Genomic DNA, 15,536 nt, shown 5'->3' with positions numbered 1-15,536 from the left:
ATGAATGTGGTATGAAACCCAAAAGGATGTGAATGCTTAGGACAGGCAACTAGTATGGCGACGGCAATGTTTTACAGTGGCTGTTTCCATACCACAAAATAAAATAACGAAGTATGACTTAAGGGAAAAGAAAGAGAAGGAAAGGGTAGAGAGGCCATCGACCCCCATGTCAGGTGGCACTTGAGGTTTCTTTCCTTAGAGTTTTCTCTTTGCTTAAGACGAATTAATCATCACATTTTGTGACTACATTAGCTAACTCCGTTGTTATAAGAACACAACCACATATTATAACAAGTTCATGTGTTATAATATGAGTAAGTATTTATTGATATTGTATCCTAAAAATGGAAAATATCAATCTTGTTGTTCATATTATGTGACCGTATTTCAATACTACACAATAATTTTTAGCATTATTGTTGCCCTAAACAACTTGAATTTAGGAATCATAATCATCATCAGCTTTGTATATGGACGGGATTTTGAAGGAGGGGGAATATAAATGGTTGAAACAAATGAAGATTCTGGATCTCTTTTACCCTTTTGATTCTTTAAATTTTCACTTAGGACAAAGGCTGGCTGGTTTCTTACTTTTCTTTGATGGTGGTCCATGGAAAAAGACTATTTGTACTCCAAACAATAACATGAATGAATATGATACGCATTACGCATACCCTGAAAGAAATCTCAAAGAAGACTTGAAAGCTCTTCAACTGATTTCCCACTATCCAGTCCACCCATCACCAGGGCATTTTCGTCATTTCAACACAACCAGAATCATTACCCCACCCAAAACGCCGCCGTTTCTTCACACAACAATCGCAGAGAAATTCCAAATATACCCTCACCCAATACAAAAGTGAGCTGTTCAAAAGCGAGTCGTCCACCACTACACACGCAAAGTAGTAAAACAGGTTGAGTAAAATCCGTGATTCGATAGGGTCATTAACTGCGGCGTTTCCTTGAAATATTCCTTTTTTAAAAAGGACTTTTTTGTCACTTACGTGGCTAGTGGCCAAGCCAAGCTGAGCCGAAGACCCGTTTGACACGTTTCCAAGTCTTTGACATAGTGTAACAGCCGAGCCGCCATTAAGACCAAGACCTACGCCTTGAGTCCATGTGTAAATAAATATATAAAATAAGAAATATAATTTAAATTAATTTTCTTATTCAAGGGCTTCGTTTTCGCTGACTGTGGAAAACTAATCATTAGGCCAACCTCCGTGTAACAAAAGCTCAAGGCGCAAGCAACCAATAGCATTAGGAGAGAGAAAAACTAGCCCAGAGAGTAACCGGAAACCGTCCCTGGTTTTTCTAGTTTTTTGTTGTTGTTGCCAAACAATAGAATATGTGTAAAATATTTTTACAACGGGTGAATACATATCGGGAATTTGGTATAAAAATATACACATCAGAAAAGTTACATGTGGACGGCATTTGTATATGAGTTAATCGAACTGTAATAATGCTACTCCACACAATGAGATTAGCTACAACTAGTTATCGAACTTAACAATTCATACGAGTGGAACCTGAGATAACAACCAATTAAAATCTAGTTGATTTTTCTAATTTTCCTGAGAGAGCATAAATAAGGTTCTCTTCTCGTGAGAGAGCGATAACGGGAAAAGGTGGGACCGGTCATCTAGGCGCGTGAAACCTGCACTAACTGCCAGCTATTCCAGCTCTGGCACCACCCACAGTAATATACAAACAGCCAGAAACCGCAGTCTTATCCACGTCCACGTGTCTTTTTGGGCTCAAATCGTACCTCCACGTGTCGAGTCCATCTTGTTGTTCGGAACTACGTCTGGTCACGCATGAGGGTAGTTAATCCACTTACACGGAAGTGATCTTGGTGCCTCCTCTGTGAAAAGCCCCGCGCAATGTCGAAACCGACCCTCGCCTTCCGTGGAAAGTAGGCAACCAACCGAGGACTAAAATGTCTTTTAGCGCGAAAAAGGCTAACTAACTGGAAGGTAGGTGTAATTGATCTTGTGCAACGAGGAAGTTTCAACGATCAAGTACATGCATACGGGAATTTCAGACTCTGTATTCTTGTCAAATCTGATCCGTCCAAATCAAGACCCCGTAACCCAATCAACGGTCAGATTTCCGCCTACTGGTATTTGTTGAGACTCAGGCTTTTACACACGTGATAATTCCGTCTTTCCTGTAACTTTCATTTTCTCTGACCCAAACAGCAACCAGAACTCTTCGATAACACCGTCGTCCGAATAGACTAAAATACCCTTACTCTAAAGCATTTATTCCCTCCTTTTTATACCCCAACCGAAGTTCTTTCCGGGGTACTATCGTGCTAAAAAGAAAAACGGAAGGCTTCCAGATCCAGCGAAACGCGGGCAGAGAAGTAAAAACGCGTTTTGGCCGGCTAGCGTTTGGTTGAACCACCTAACAACCACCACTTTGGTTCACACAAACTTTCTATTTTCTCATTAAAATATTTAATATACTTCAATTATTTTTTCAAAAACAATTTAGAGAAAAAATTTAAAAAAATTTACTTGTAATTAATTTCCCTTTTTATATTAATTTCCTTAACCAATCCAGTTTCCTAGTGAGAACAGACGAGACTCAATAAAAGCGTTTAATATTTTACGGCTATAAAACTATAAATTATCCTCCTCGAAGACCTTTTTCGGTTTCTTTCTTTAGCCCACCCTCTCTCTCTCTCTCTCTCCCCCTTCTCTTTCACTATTTCTCTCTCCCTGCTTTTTGCCGGGAAGCTTCCTACGTCGCCGGAAAACCGCTTTGCCTCCGGCGAGTAGCATCCATCTTCTGCCGGAAAACCGCTGTATATTCCTCTCTCATCGACTGTCTTCGAACTTGTTCCTGTTTTTTCGTTGACTCGGTGGTTGGAGGCTTTGGATCTCTGATTTCGAAGCTTTACGTTGCCGTTTTGCACGTTTGGTGAGAATGTGGGCTGCCTGGTTCTCGTTCGAGGCTTGCTGTTGATTGGCCGTGGCTGGGATTGTGATCTAGGGTTTGGTTCTCCGATTTGGATTCGGTTTCTGCGGTTTTTGTTTCTTATCCTTTGTGTGTTGCGGTGAACAAAGACGGAGGCGTACAAAGAGCGACTTCGGAATGAGATGGTGTGTTTTGCTTTGTTCTCTTACCATTCTTATTTTATTTTCTTTTACGTTCTGACTTTTTTTAATTTTTTTTTCTTTCTATTATTCTGTTTCAGCGTTCAGATCTTGTACATTGCTCTCGCTTTTTCTGCAATGCTTATATTTATTTATTTTCTCTCTTCTATTTTCTAAAAATTGATTTGTCAAAAAAATTGCCTTCTGCATTCGTGGGATTCACGATACGCATGAATGGCTGGAATGCCTTTAGGAGGAGAGTTTTTTTACTAAATTTTCATTGATTTTTTCTACGGAAATTTTAATTGATTTTTTTCTACGGAAATTTTCAATTCAGTTTTGTTAGTAATTATAGTTTCTGGAGGGGTTTCGATTTTCGAGGGTGTTTATTATTACTTTTTGGCTTCTAGATTTTTATTTGTTTTTCAGTTCAGTTTTTAATGCTGCTGTAATATTTGGGTTTCGCTGGTGATGAACTTAACAGATGGTTCAACAGTTTGACTGCGTATGATTGTTGGGTTTTGAAGATATTTAGGAGTTTCTTTAGGAATTTTTTTCATTATGTCTATTGGGGTCTTTAGCTTTCCCTCTGTTTTTCCTTTTCCTATATATATATATATATATATATATTGTTTCTAAGTTTGAAACTTTTTACATGGATCGTCTTAAATTGCAATCGTTATTATGACATGCGTTTTTAAATGTTGTTGATCATGTGATTTACATAAAGTGGTTGTAGTTTTATGTTCAGTGCCTTATAAGGATGGTTAAATTCAGAACTGATTAAGCGGAGCATGACATTCACTTCGTCGGCTGTTATATAAATATTAGTTTAGGCTTATGTTTGTATGGGTTCATTGTATATCATGTATCTTTTGCTAATGTAGTAGAATGTCTTTGTTTCTCGTTCCATAGGGTTTCAATAGATTGACATCATAGTTTTCTCCGATAAGGTTGTGGGTAGGTACTGATAAGAGGATTTTGAGGCAGGCAGTTTTGGTTTTTTTGTTTTTATTATGAAAATTCATCAAACGAAACATTACAGATATAAGCACATAATCTGACCATACCGTGTTGAACTTTTATGTGGCTGAGTTTGTTGAATAATTTTTGGATCATTACTTCTAGGAAAGAGTGGTGTTGTATGAACTTATGCATGCATGAATTGAATTCGTTTCACATTTCATATTTTGTAATTCAAGTACATGACCTAGCTGTTTGTTTAACAGGTGGAAGGAAGGGTTTGTTTGTCCAAAGAGGCCAAAAATGGATTAGAAATTCTGAAGCGTAGAAGGCTTCAGCGTATGAGATCGGAAACTGGTACCGAGCCTGTAAAGTTAACTAATATGATGGCTCGAAGTGGAGGCGATGCTTTAAAAGCTTCAGCTTCCTGTGGTATTAGATTACAGGGAGGTTCCGACCCAGTTTCTCTGTCCAGTGGTGCTTCACATGGAAAAGATGTTTTTTCAAAGCGTAGGGTGGATAAGTTTGAAACAAGTGATCTAGACTGGACTGAGAAAATTCCTGAGTGTCCTGTATACTATCCAGCAAAGGAGGAGTTTGAGGATCCTTTGGTTTATTTACAGAAGATAGCTCCAGAAGCTTCAAAATATGGTATGCTATTTGAACTGATTGACTCTGTATATTTTCTTTTCTTACTTTTGTCCTGAAACGTTTGAATTGATTGACTGTGTATTACATTTGTGATTTTGATACGTGTATGGTGGCTGGTATAGACATGCACATGAGTTTGTGCAGCTCACTGCCTGTGTATGAACATTTTGACATCCTTAAACCAAATGCAAGTAATCCCGGGTCGGATGTTAATGTTTGTTTTTTGTTAATGATGCAAAAGAGAAAGATGTTATTGTGGACCTACTGAGACCCATCTAATGCTAACCGACTAAAGATTTAGTGTTCTTTTTTAGTGCTTTTTGGATTGATACAACTGATTTATTTATCCTCAAAAAGTGGTCCCGTCTCTAGTCAGTTCATGTAATATTGACTTTATGCAAAAAACCCTAAACCATTCATTATGTGCATAAGTTTTCTTTGCCATCGCCATGTGTTATTGAATAATGTTACTAATATCTTTCCTTTTCATGTAATACAGTATCTGTTGGAGAAATATCGTGATTATTTTTTCTCACATGAGTGGAATATGACCAACTTTTCCCTTTCTAACCTGCAATGTCATGTTCAGGTATATGCAAGATTATATCCCCTTTGAGTGCTTCTACTCCAGCTGGGGTTGTATTGATGAGGGAGAAAGCAGGTTTCAAGTTCACAACTAGGGTACAGCCTCTTCGTCTTGCTGAGTGGGACAATGATGACAAGGTCACATTTTTCATGAGCGGAAGGTGAGAATTTCTACTAATTGAAATTTTTTATTCATTATTTTATCATGTCTTCTGTTTTTTGAATGAGTTTAATTTTACAGAAATTATACATTCCGTGATTTCGAGAAAATGGCAAACAAAGCTTTTGCTCGTCGATATTGTAGTTCTGGTTCTCTTCCTGCCACGTACTTGGAAAAAGAATTTTGGCAAGAAATTGCTTGTGGAAAGACAGAAACTGTTGAATATGCATGTGATGTAGAGGGCAGTGCCTTTTCCTCTTCTTGCAGTGATCCGCTTGGAAGTAGCAAATGGAATTTAAAGGTGTTCATTCTGCCAATCTTTCTCTCTGTTTATTGAATCTGTAGGTGGTTGATATATCTCAGTCTCATTCCATGTTCAGTTTCTAATGCGCCTAAAGTGATGTCAAGTACATGACACAAAAAAAAGTACACATTAGTGGTGTGCATCTCAACACGGCCCAATCCAACCCTAACAGTAAACACGAAGGCATAAGAGTACTGTTGCCAAAATGCCTTTGGGGCTGTTATTATTATTAAGAGAAAGAGTGTTTTTCCCCTTCAAATTGAAGGATCGTTCTGACTTTGTACAGATTGAGTTTACTTGTGCTCCATTTTTTCTCTCTATTTTTTAACCTCTTATTTTTTTTTCCTCTTAAGAGTAATATTCCCATTTGTTCACGGTATGTGGTGACATGCATGTTAACTGATTCACCCACTTTCGTGATTTCAGAATCTTTCGAGGTTACCCAATTCCATTTTGCGTCTTCTGGAAACTGCAATTCCGGTAATGAGACTACTTCTGTAAGCTCTTTTGCATTATTTATAGCCTGTATCCCTTGGTTACTTATGTTGGATTTATAACAGGGTGTAACTGATCCCATGCTATACATTGGAATGATATTTAGTATGTTTGCTTGGCACGTGGAGGATCATTATTTGTACAGGTATATGTCACTTTTGAACCTCAATAAGGCAACACTGTGTTTCCTTTCATATTCCAAGAATTATTATTAATTATATTCTTATAACTTTTATTTCGTATGGCAGTATTAATTATCATCATTGTGGTGCATCCAAAACCTGGTATGGAATTCCTGGTCAAGCTGCTCTTCAATTTGAAAAGGTAGTCAAGGAGCATGTGTACACGCGTGATATCATATCAACTGATGGCGAGGATGGAGCCTTTGATGTATTATTGGGGAAAACAACTTTGTTTCCTCCCAATATTTTGTTGGAACATGATGTCCCTGTCTACAAGGCTGTGCAAAAGCCAGGAGAGTTTGTCGTTACTTTCCCTAGAGCATACCATGCTGGATTCAGTCATGGTAGGCTTTCTATTTTACTTTTCCCCTTCATATTACTATGCCTCTTTGTCTGTCTTATTTTTCTTTGCTTTAGAGAAATGTGGATTTAATAGCATTTTACATTGTAATATAGGTTTCAACTGTGGTGAGGCAGTCAACTTTGCAATTGGTGATTGGTTCCCTTTAGGTGCTATTGCTAGCCGTCGTTATGCGCTTCTTAACAGGATGCCCCTGCTTCCTCACGAAGAACTTCTGTGTAAAGAAGCCATGCTTCTGTACACAAGTTTAGAACTTGAAGATTCTGAATATTCATCTGCTGATTTGGTCTCCCATCAATGCATTAAGACTTCTTTTGTTAGATTGATGCGCTTTCAGCATCGTGCTCGTTGGTCTTTAATGAAGTCAGGTGCATGCACTGGTGTTTTACCAAACTCCTATGGAACCATTCTCTGCAGCCTCTGCAAGCGCGATTGCTATGTAGCTTACATTAATTGCAACTGTTACATGCATCCTGTGTGCCTTCGACATGGTATGCCTTCTTCTGTATGAATAAACTTTATGAAGTCTTGAACTACTCATCTCAGACTTGTATGGAATGTCCTTGAATTGTCCCATTCATAGTGATACATACATATATATTATTTAAAATAAAATATATTTTTCACGAGCTTAGTTTAAAATTCATATGGATAGTTAAGCAGACTCTTTAACTCAAATCATGTGGTTGCTAATTGTGATTTTGTTGTCCAATACAGAGGCAAAGTCTCTTGACTTCTCATGTGGAAGCAACCCTATTCTCTTTTTAAGAGAGGAAATAACAGAACTGGAAGCTGCAGCCAGAAAGTTTGAAATGGAAGATGGTATGTTAGAGGAGATAAAAGGGCTTGGTGAAAATGGCGATGACTATTATTCGTATCCATTAATCTCGTCTCAGAGCAGAGAAGAGAAAGGATACTCTCGTTATTGTGAGATAAAATTTGAGTTGAATCCTAAACTTACTAGCACAACTCATTATCGGTCACAAGAGCCAGAACCTGGTTCTCATGGTCAGCCCATGTTGAGTTGTGGTGCAAAATGTTCAAGTCCTGCAGTGTCAGATGCTTCCCTTTCATGTGCGGCATCAACTCTTTGTTCTCTTTTAGAGCCTCGTGAGAGCTTATCAGCACCCAATAATGTAAGATATTGCTCTATTTGCTCAATGTGGCTTCCTTTTTGTATTCTAGTGCATAATGTTCGTTCACTAAGTAAATTTGCTCTCCAGTAGGTTTAAGACAACTTTTAGTGAAATGAAAAGCAATTTTCTGAGTAACCAAGTGTAATGTAGTGTTCATATGTTTCCTGGCAGGTACAGGGAAATGCTAACACTAACACAGAAGCTCTAAATTCTAAAAGGCTTTCTGAAGAATTAGCGCGCAGTACATATGAGTCTTCTCAGTCCTCTCCATCATACAATGAATGTTCTAGTGCGCGCCCAAGAAATTGTAATGGATCAGAGGTTAGGCATGTTGTGGATCAAGGCAGTGATGATTCTGATTCTGAGATCTTTAGGGTTAAGCGCCGCTCATCATTGAAGGTGGACAAAAGAAGTGTAAATGATATCTCGTCATCAAAGCATTCTGAGAACCAGGTAAACTTCATGGAGACATGTACTTTTAATTTCTGATGCATGCGATTAGTTATCATGATTCTTTGATTTCTGTTTGTGCTGTGCGACTTCACAACTTATGGTTTTCAATTACTGGAAAAAAAGCAGGGTTTTAAGCGACTGAAGAAACTGCAAGCTGAAAGAAGATGTGGGCCATCGGTCCCACAGTATTCTTGCAGCACTGGTGAATCAACTAAGTTTCTTACAACTAGTGCTTACAAAGGAGTTTCTGAGTGCGCTCCTATGGAGGGCAGGTTTTCCAGAGGAAGTACCGTCGTCCCTAGAGGAAGTACAATTCCCATCTCTATCAAGTTTAAGAAGTTGGCCAATGAAGAATCGGTTAGTAGACAGCGAGAACACCACAGAAAGGATAGATACCACCAGCTTGAGTCGGGAAAGAGACGGAGGGGACCACCGCCAATAGAGATTGGTCCGAAGCGCCTTAAAGTCAAAGGCCCGTCATTCCTAGGGTCAGAGAGCAGCAGCAGGTTAAGTTAAAGATTAGATTGCTAGGAGGAGGAAGAGCCAACTATCTGGTTGGCCTGCCTACCCTGTAGAGAGAGCATGATCATAGAACCTGACCTTGCTAACTACAACTTCATCTTCTCTAACGGGGATCTAACAACACGGGTAAAAAGCTAAAGATTTGATTCTGGGAGCAGTGACAACAAATTATTATTAACCTAGGATAAAAAAATTCACATTCTTTGTGCAGGCCCTGAAATTGGGGCAATTTGCACTGTTGGTGATTCTTGAGGTTCTCGGGCCGGGGTATTTTTCCATCTTTGGCAGGAGAACCTTCATTCCTGCAAAAGCTTAAACAGAGTAGAGATTGGGTTAGTGGAATTTCCATGTAAATTTGTTTTTGTTAATCAGTCAGCCAGTTGGTTCAATTCTTGTGAGTGAAGTGGGTATTCCCACTCATCTCTCACTGCAACTATTCTCTCGCTGCTTCCTTTTATTATTATTACAGGTTCTTTATTCTTTTTTGTAACCTTGACAACTAGTTGAATAAAATGCAGAGAAAATGCCTCTCTCTCTCTCTCTCTCTCTCTCTCTCTCTCTGTGCTTGTATTTTAGTTGTTCATGGTTGTACTTCTCAGATTTGGGGTTCCAATGCAAATCGACAGCAGTCTTCGGGTTTTTGTTCTCTCATTTCTTTAGGTTCGAATGTTAAGAATTGATGCGGACATGACATGATCTTCTTCACGCCTCTTTTTATGACCAAATTCTTAGCAATACCAAAATGTGGTTTCTTCTGATTCATATGCCTTTGGTTTATCAAGTTTCAATGAGATTTAAGGGGTCCTTGCTTGGGGTGGACTAAGGAGTGAATTCCTCACTGTTTCGAAAAGAGCCCGATGATGGTCGAATTGATCGTCATGGGTTCCCTTGGAACGGTGTGAAGCATATATTCAAATGAACTTTCCAAGGCCCAAAAACTTGTTGGATAATCGGATTCAGATGTATGGTACCAAAATTATTTTCCTCACGGCTTCGACCCGCCGATGTTGCCAACTCTTTGAACTATTCAAGACTCTCCTTGTGGTCTAAATTAAAAATCAGAATGAGCTCAATGAATTGATTGGGTTGCACAAGGTTTGGATTTCTGGGAATATTGAAATTCCGTAGTGTATCATATGAAATGAGGGCAGAATTCACACAAATAGCTAAGAACGAAGGCATTTTTGCTCTTGGGAGGCATGGGTGAGTTTTCTTTTGGGTTTAATTTTTCGCCTCGATTGTGAGTTCTAATTTTAGGGCAAGCCCAATGGTAGGCTCTAAAATAGGCTCTACAAATGGTGGATGGAACTCCATTTAGAGCTTCGGTGGAATCTTTTGGGTTGTAAAGGAATCTTTTCCACAATGAAGCTCTATATTTGGAGCTCTAAATGTTTTAATTTTGTATTTTACATGCTAATTTTTTTTGTTGGAAACTTATCTTGTGTTCATGGATGTTTGTATTACATTATTTTTTTTTAATGAACATTTCAATAAATAAATAAAAAAGTAAAATTTGGATGAGATTTTGAAAACTAATATAATATTAAAAGCAGACACAAGGTAACAACAAACAGAAAAAAAAAAAACAAAAAAAAAACAAAAAGTAACAACATCAACAATTGGCAGTGGGGCCCACTACGTGGAAATCTGAAAGCAACTTACTTCTATTAGAGCAATTCCACCTATTTTTCATTTGTGGGAGGAGGGTAGTACTATTCACATGAATAGTCTTTGTAGTGTTTTTAATAACTATTCATATGAGATATGATGAGAGAAATTTGTATAGAGTTTTGGTGTGGGAAGTAAACTACAACTAAGTATTTATTTTTAAAAAATCTGAAATTTTTGTAGATTTTTTAAAAAATTTTATTCTTGACTTCAAACTCAGTGGAACTAAAGGTGATCTTGCTCGAGGACTAGCTTTGGGTTAAAGGCCCCATCTCTGTCGGGCTAGCCCTTCTCACTGAAACAATTTTGGGCCTAAACCCCACCCTTGTTCTTTGGGCAGCTCTTAGGGATGACTTTCGACCCTAGGTGCTACCTTTTAAAGCCCAAGGATGGTGCAACCCCATTTAGAGCATTTCTAGCAATGCAACCAAGGGTAGGGACTGGGGTGGGGGTGGTTTGGGCCAAAATCTTATTTCGATAGCAAAACAAAGCTCGGGAAGATGGTGGGACCCGATGGTAGGTGGCGAGTTTTACCATGGCGTCGTGCTACATTGCCTCTGATTCCACGTGTTGCACTCTGGGCTCTCGATCAGATTTGTTTCTCCAATCAACAGCAGCCAATTTTGTGCAATAAAAAAAAACCAAAAAATTACTGATTTTTTTCTTCTTCTATAAATACCAACAAATACTCTTCACTTTTAACACCAAATCCTCATACATTTTCTTCTCCTTTTACTATTATTCACTTTCTACTCAATATTTTTTTCACTTTCAAGTTTTATTTTTCTCTATCATATTATGGCTTCTTCTATTGAAACCGGAGGGGCATGGAGCATGATATCTTATCCGAAAATTTTAAATTTATCTGAAATTTGAAAAATTGAAATTTATTTAAAATTTGAAACCGAAAATCTTATCTGAAAATTTTATCTGATTATGAGATATGAATAGTATTGACACGTAGGAACCCAAAAATCTTATCCGAAAATATTATCCAAATTAATTGTTTAGGTAAAAAAAGTTGTGAAAAAAAAAATGAATAGTATTTGCCATGGCTAAGGGCAACTGCTGGAAACACACATTGCTTTTGAAAGGGCAGCCACTATTCACGTGAATAGTAATTGCCATAGCCCTCCCCCTTGCCATGGCAAGGGGCAAATTGCTGGAAGTGCTCTTAGAGCCTCCATTGTGCTTGCTCTTAGGACATTTTGGTATGTGACTTTTACTCTCAAGATTTTCTAGTCAATACCTATGGTTTGTTTTAAGAATTTACAGAGTTACGGTTTGATTCATCAAAAGGACAATCGTTTCAATTTTGATGGACTTGGACTTTTTTTTTTTTGCTACCCTAAAAGTTTAGGGGGAGATTGGTTACTCTCACCATCAGCACTAGGCATACTCACAACTTTGAGCCGGAAGGACTTACGATGGACTTGCCATTCAAAGTTTCATTTTGTGTGTATTTCGATCAAGCCTTCCTTTGTTATGTAGCTTCCTCTCTTTTTTTTTTTTTTTGGGGGCAATAAAGAGATATATTCATTGAAACTCCAAAAAGAGAGATGCAACATACAAACAGTAGTCACCAAAGAGACTGAAAGCAAGAACATCTAAAGATAAAAAATAAACGGAGCTGATTTTCTCACTTATCTTTTGTCCACTTACACTCCCTTATTTGAAATGGTATATTAAACAAAAGGGAGTGTAAGTGGACAAAAAGGAAGTGAGAAAATCATAATACAATAACACTGCAAATTCCATGCAATTAAGAAACTTAAACATTGTTAATTTTGTTAGTACGAAATTCGTATTGGCATTTCCTAGACTTTAGTATAGGGTGAAAATTAGTTTGTGAGGAATTGTTGATGAGCACTTTGGCACTACTCTTTCAACCCTCACACTTCCGAGGCATGCCCTGACCATATGAGAATCTTGACCTCAGGTAAATCATGACATAATCATGCATTCATTATAGGATTCCTAATTGGAGTTATTTTTCACTTAAAGTATTTTTATCTTGATCTTATTTTTAATAGGATTAGATTTTATCTCTTGAGATTACTTTCCTAGTTAGACTCTATTTTGGTTTAAGTTAAATTATTAAGTTTTCATCATCTTGGACTTGGAAAGGATGTTTGAATGAATATCCTATTTGGCTTCGTTGTTTACATATTGATATACACTGTTTTGTTGGATATCAATTGATGATTGGAAAATCATCCTTTATAGTACAAAAGATGACGAAATAGAATAGGACTTTATTTCAATCAAATCTGATTTGGCACGTTTGTGATACCTTAGTTTTTTGAATCATCTCTTGGAAGATAACAACACAGTTGTATAAAGCCAAGGCGTGCATCTCCTTCTTGGTCACAGCTTTTGAGATATTTGTTTTGAGCATATAGAATTCTAAGAAAAGCTGTTGTGCGTATATTTGAGATAAATCATCAAGTGTTCAATGTTTACTTGGTGATTTATCAAACACTTTAATCATTCATATTGCATTCATATGCATGTCGGTGACTCATACGGTTGAAGGCACCAAGACCGTGGTGGCGGTTTTCCTCCGGTGAGCTTGAAGCAATCGTGGCCAGTATTGCGTTCAACATAAGGAGTGTCGAAGATCATCCCGTGACTGAAGTTGAGTTACGAAGAAGTCGGTAAACATTATCTAGAATGTGTCTAGGATAAGTGTGTGAGTACTTCTTGTAATCATCGTTCTATAGTGGATTTGTGTTGGACTGAGGAGTCCCGTGGATTTTCCCAGAGGTGGGGTTTTACCACGTAAAATAATTCTCTGCGTGTTCTTTTATTTTATGCCCAACACGTTACAGGATTGATAAGCCATATCAATCTTGCTACCGAAGTTTATTTTTATTTATTTGATTAGAATCTTAAATTTATTCACTCTCCTCTAGGACATTTTGAGTCATCCTGCAGGTATTTTCAAATTTTTCTTTGATTCACATATCACTTAAAAAAAATAATGAAGTGATAATAATAAATAAAACCCATAGAAGGCAAATAAGGTTGGGTTAGGACTTTGTTGTTTTGTTATCGACATGGGTTCAATTTCCGAGCTTTCGTTGAGGAAAAGGAAAATATCAGATCTACAGAAGTCAAACAAAAACATAATGAAATTTTGAAGAAAAACAAGTCATGATCAATCTCTTTTTTTTTGCTAACTGATAGAAACATCATTGATAAAAGTCGAAAGGCTCGATTACTAAAGCCACACAGGGTAATCAATAACTTGAACTCATACTTAGACTCAACAAGGACCCAATACATGTTTTAATGAGGTACAAAAGATAATCATGGCTATTGTACGCTCCATGTCAATGAGGTACAAAAAATAATCATGGCTATGGTACTCCCCCAATCACAAATCTAGCAACAAATCACAATCACATGGCTTTACTCTAGTGACTTTTTTTAAAGGAAAGCCAAAAACCACGCTAGGACACGGCTTGGAGAAATTGAACACATACCAACTTAAATAATGAAACAAAAACTCTCATACGGAGATACCAAGAAAACTAATTAAAACATAAAGAAAAATTAAAGCTCTTAGTCACTCGGATTATGCCCGCACCAAATCAAGGGAGGATGAAGATGAACAGATTGGCACAAATCTGACATAGATCCACCTCAGCAACCTTATCAAAACTTCGTCATCAAGAAAGCCAAAAGAGGGGAGAAAAGGGTAGGAGGAGAGGGATGGTGGCTATTGACCCCCAATCTTTGTGTTTGTGAGGGATAAGAAGAATGCGAATAGGGATGGCAGAGGCTAGTTCGAGGTCGGGTATGGCAATACCATCCCCATCCCCGATAAGAATTTTTGGGAGTTCCCAACCCGTGAGGGGATTTTCCCCAAACCTACCCCAAATTCGAGGTTTTTTTTTTTTTTTGCATAAAAAAATACTTATCCTACATTTTAATACTAATTTGACCTTAAACTATCAACCACATTTAATTGACCTTAAACTATCAACCACATTTAATTTGGTTATGTTGGTTTGTGAGCTTTGTTTAGGCTTATGACTAATTTAGGTGATGTAGGCTAGTAGTTTTAGTGCAGTTTTTGTCCGCGATAGTTTTGCTTCTAGCATGTTAGTTTGTTGCCATCTTGAGATTGATATTTTAGATGTCTTGTTGATGTGTGTACCGTAGTATATCTAATGAAGTTTCTATTTGAATTTTTTTTTTTAAAAAGACCTTTAAATTCAACTTACTCACAATCATCTCAATTCAATTTGAAAAAACTAAATAAATATTAAATTATAACAATACATAGTTATATTATATGTATATTACATAAACATAAATATATTACTTATTGGACTGGATTCGAGAATGAAGATAACAATACCATCTCAGCCCTGTACACAACCGATGATTTTTAAAATTCGGGGATCCCTGTACTTGCCATACTCGCCCTCGATTTTTCCTTGAAATCTCCTCTTGTTAGGGCTGGGGACCCGATAAGGACCCAACACGACAAGGTTTTTTGCCATCCCTAAACACAAACTGGATTTGGGATCGAAACTCTTGGGTCTTAAATTTTGAGGGCATTTGAGTATATTCAAATAAATTTTTTGCTATATTTAAAGGGCAATGATTTTCCCACTCCTATTTTATCCACTTACACTCCTTTTTAGTTATAAAAAAGAGTGTAAATGGATAAAATAGGAGAAAAAGGAGTGGGGAAATCACCACTCTATTTAAAAGTTAAAAAAATAAAATAAAATTAGAACTAACAATTATGAAATTGGGCTCTAAATTTTAGCTATTGACGATTAAACTCTTCAAACACACTCTCATCCTATTCTTTACTTCTAACCATTTAGTTTATTTTCATTCACAATTTCTTTTTCCTTTTTTCTATTAATTTTCATAAAAAAAAGGTTTAGCGATAATTTAAACATGTTTCAATCGATATTCATATTTCC

The 15,536-nt window shown here is 37.3% G+C and overlaps 1 protein-coding gene across 1 annotated transcript; it reads left to right on the top strand.

Annotated features, from left to right (window-relative positions):
- Nucleotides 1–2,306: 2,306 nt before the first annotated feature.
- On the top strand, nt 2,307–9,465 carry LOC103336842 (Transcription factor jumonji (jmj) family protein / zinc finger (C5HC2 type) family protein). Its single transcript, XM_008239960.3, has 11 exons — nt 2,307–3,113; nt 4,337–4,721; nt 5,311–5,467; nt 5,548–5,767; nt 6,197–6,250; nt 6,331–6,410; nt 6,514–6,791; nt 6,904–7,299; nt 7,526–7,944; nt 8,116–8,397; nt 8,524–9,465. The coding sequence occupies exons 1-11, from the start codon at nt 3,111–3,113 to the stop codon at nt 8,911–8,913; spliced, it is 2,664 nt and encodes an 887-aa protein (XP_008238182.2). The 5' UTR covers nt 2,307–3,110; the 3' UTR covers nt 8,914–9,465.
- The last annotated feature ends 6,071 nt before the right edge of the window (nt 9,466–15,536 follow it).

Source organism: Prunus mume, linkage group LG7 (genome assembly GCF_029339155.1).
Source record: "Prunus mume cultivar Tortuosa linkage group LG7, ASM2933915v1, whole genome shotgun sequence".
Classification (NCBI taxonomy): Eukaryota; Viridiplantae; Streptophyta; class Magnoliopsida; order Rosales; family Rosaceae; genus Prunus; species Prunus mume.
Note: the sequence above shows the minus strand (reverse complement) of the source record. Positions and strands in the feature narration are given on the sequence as shown.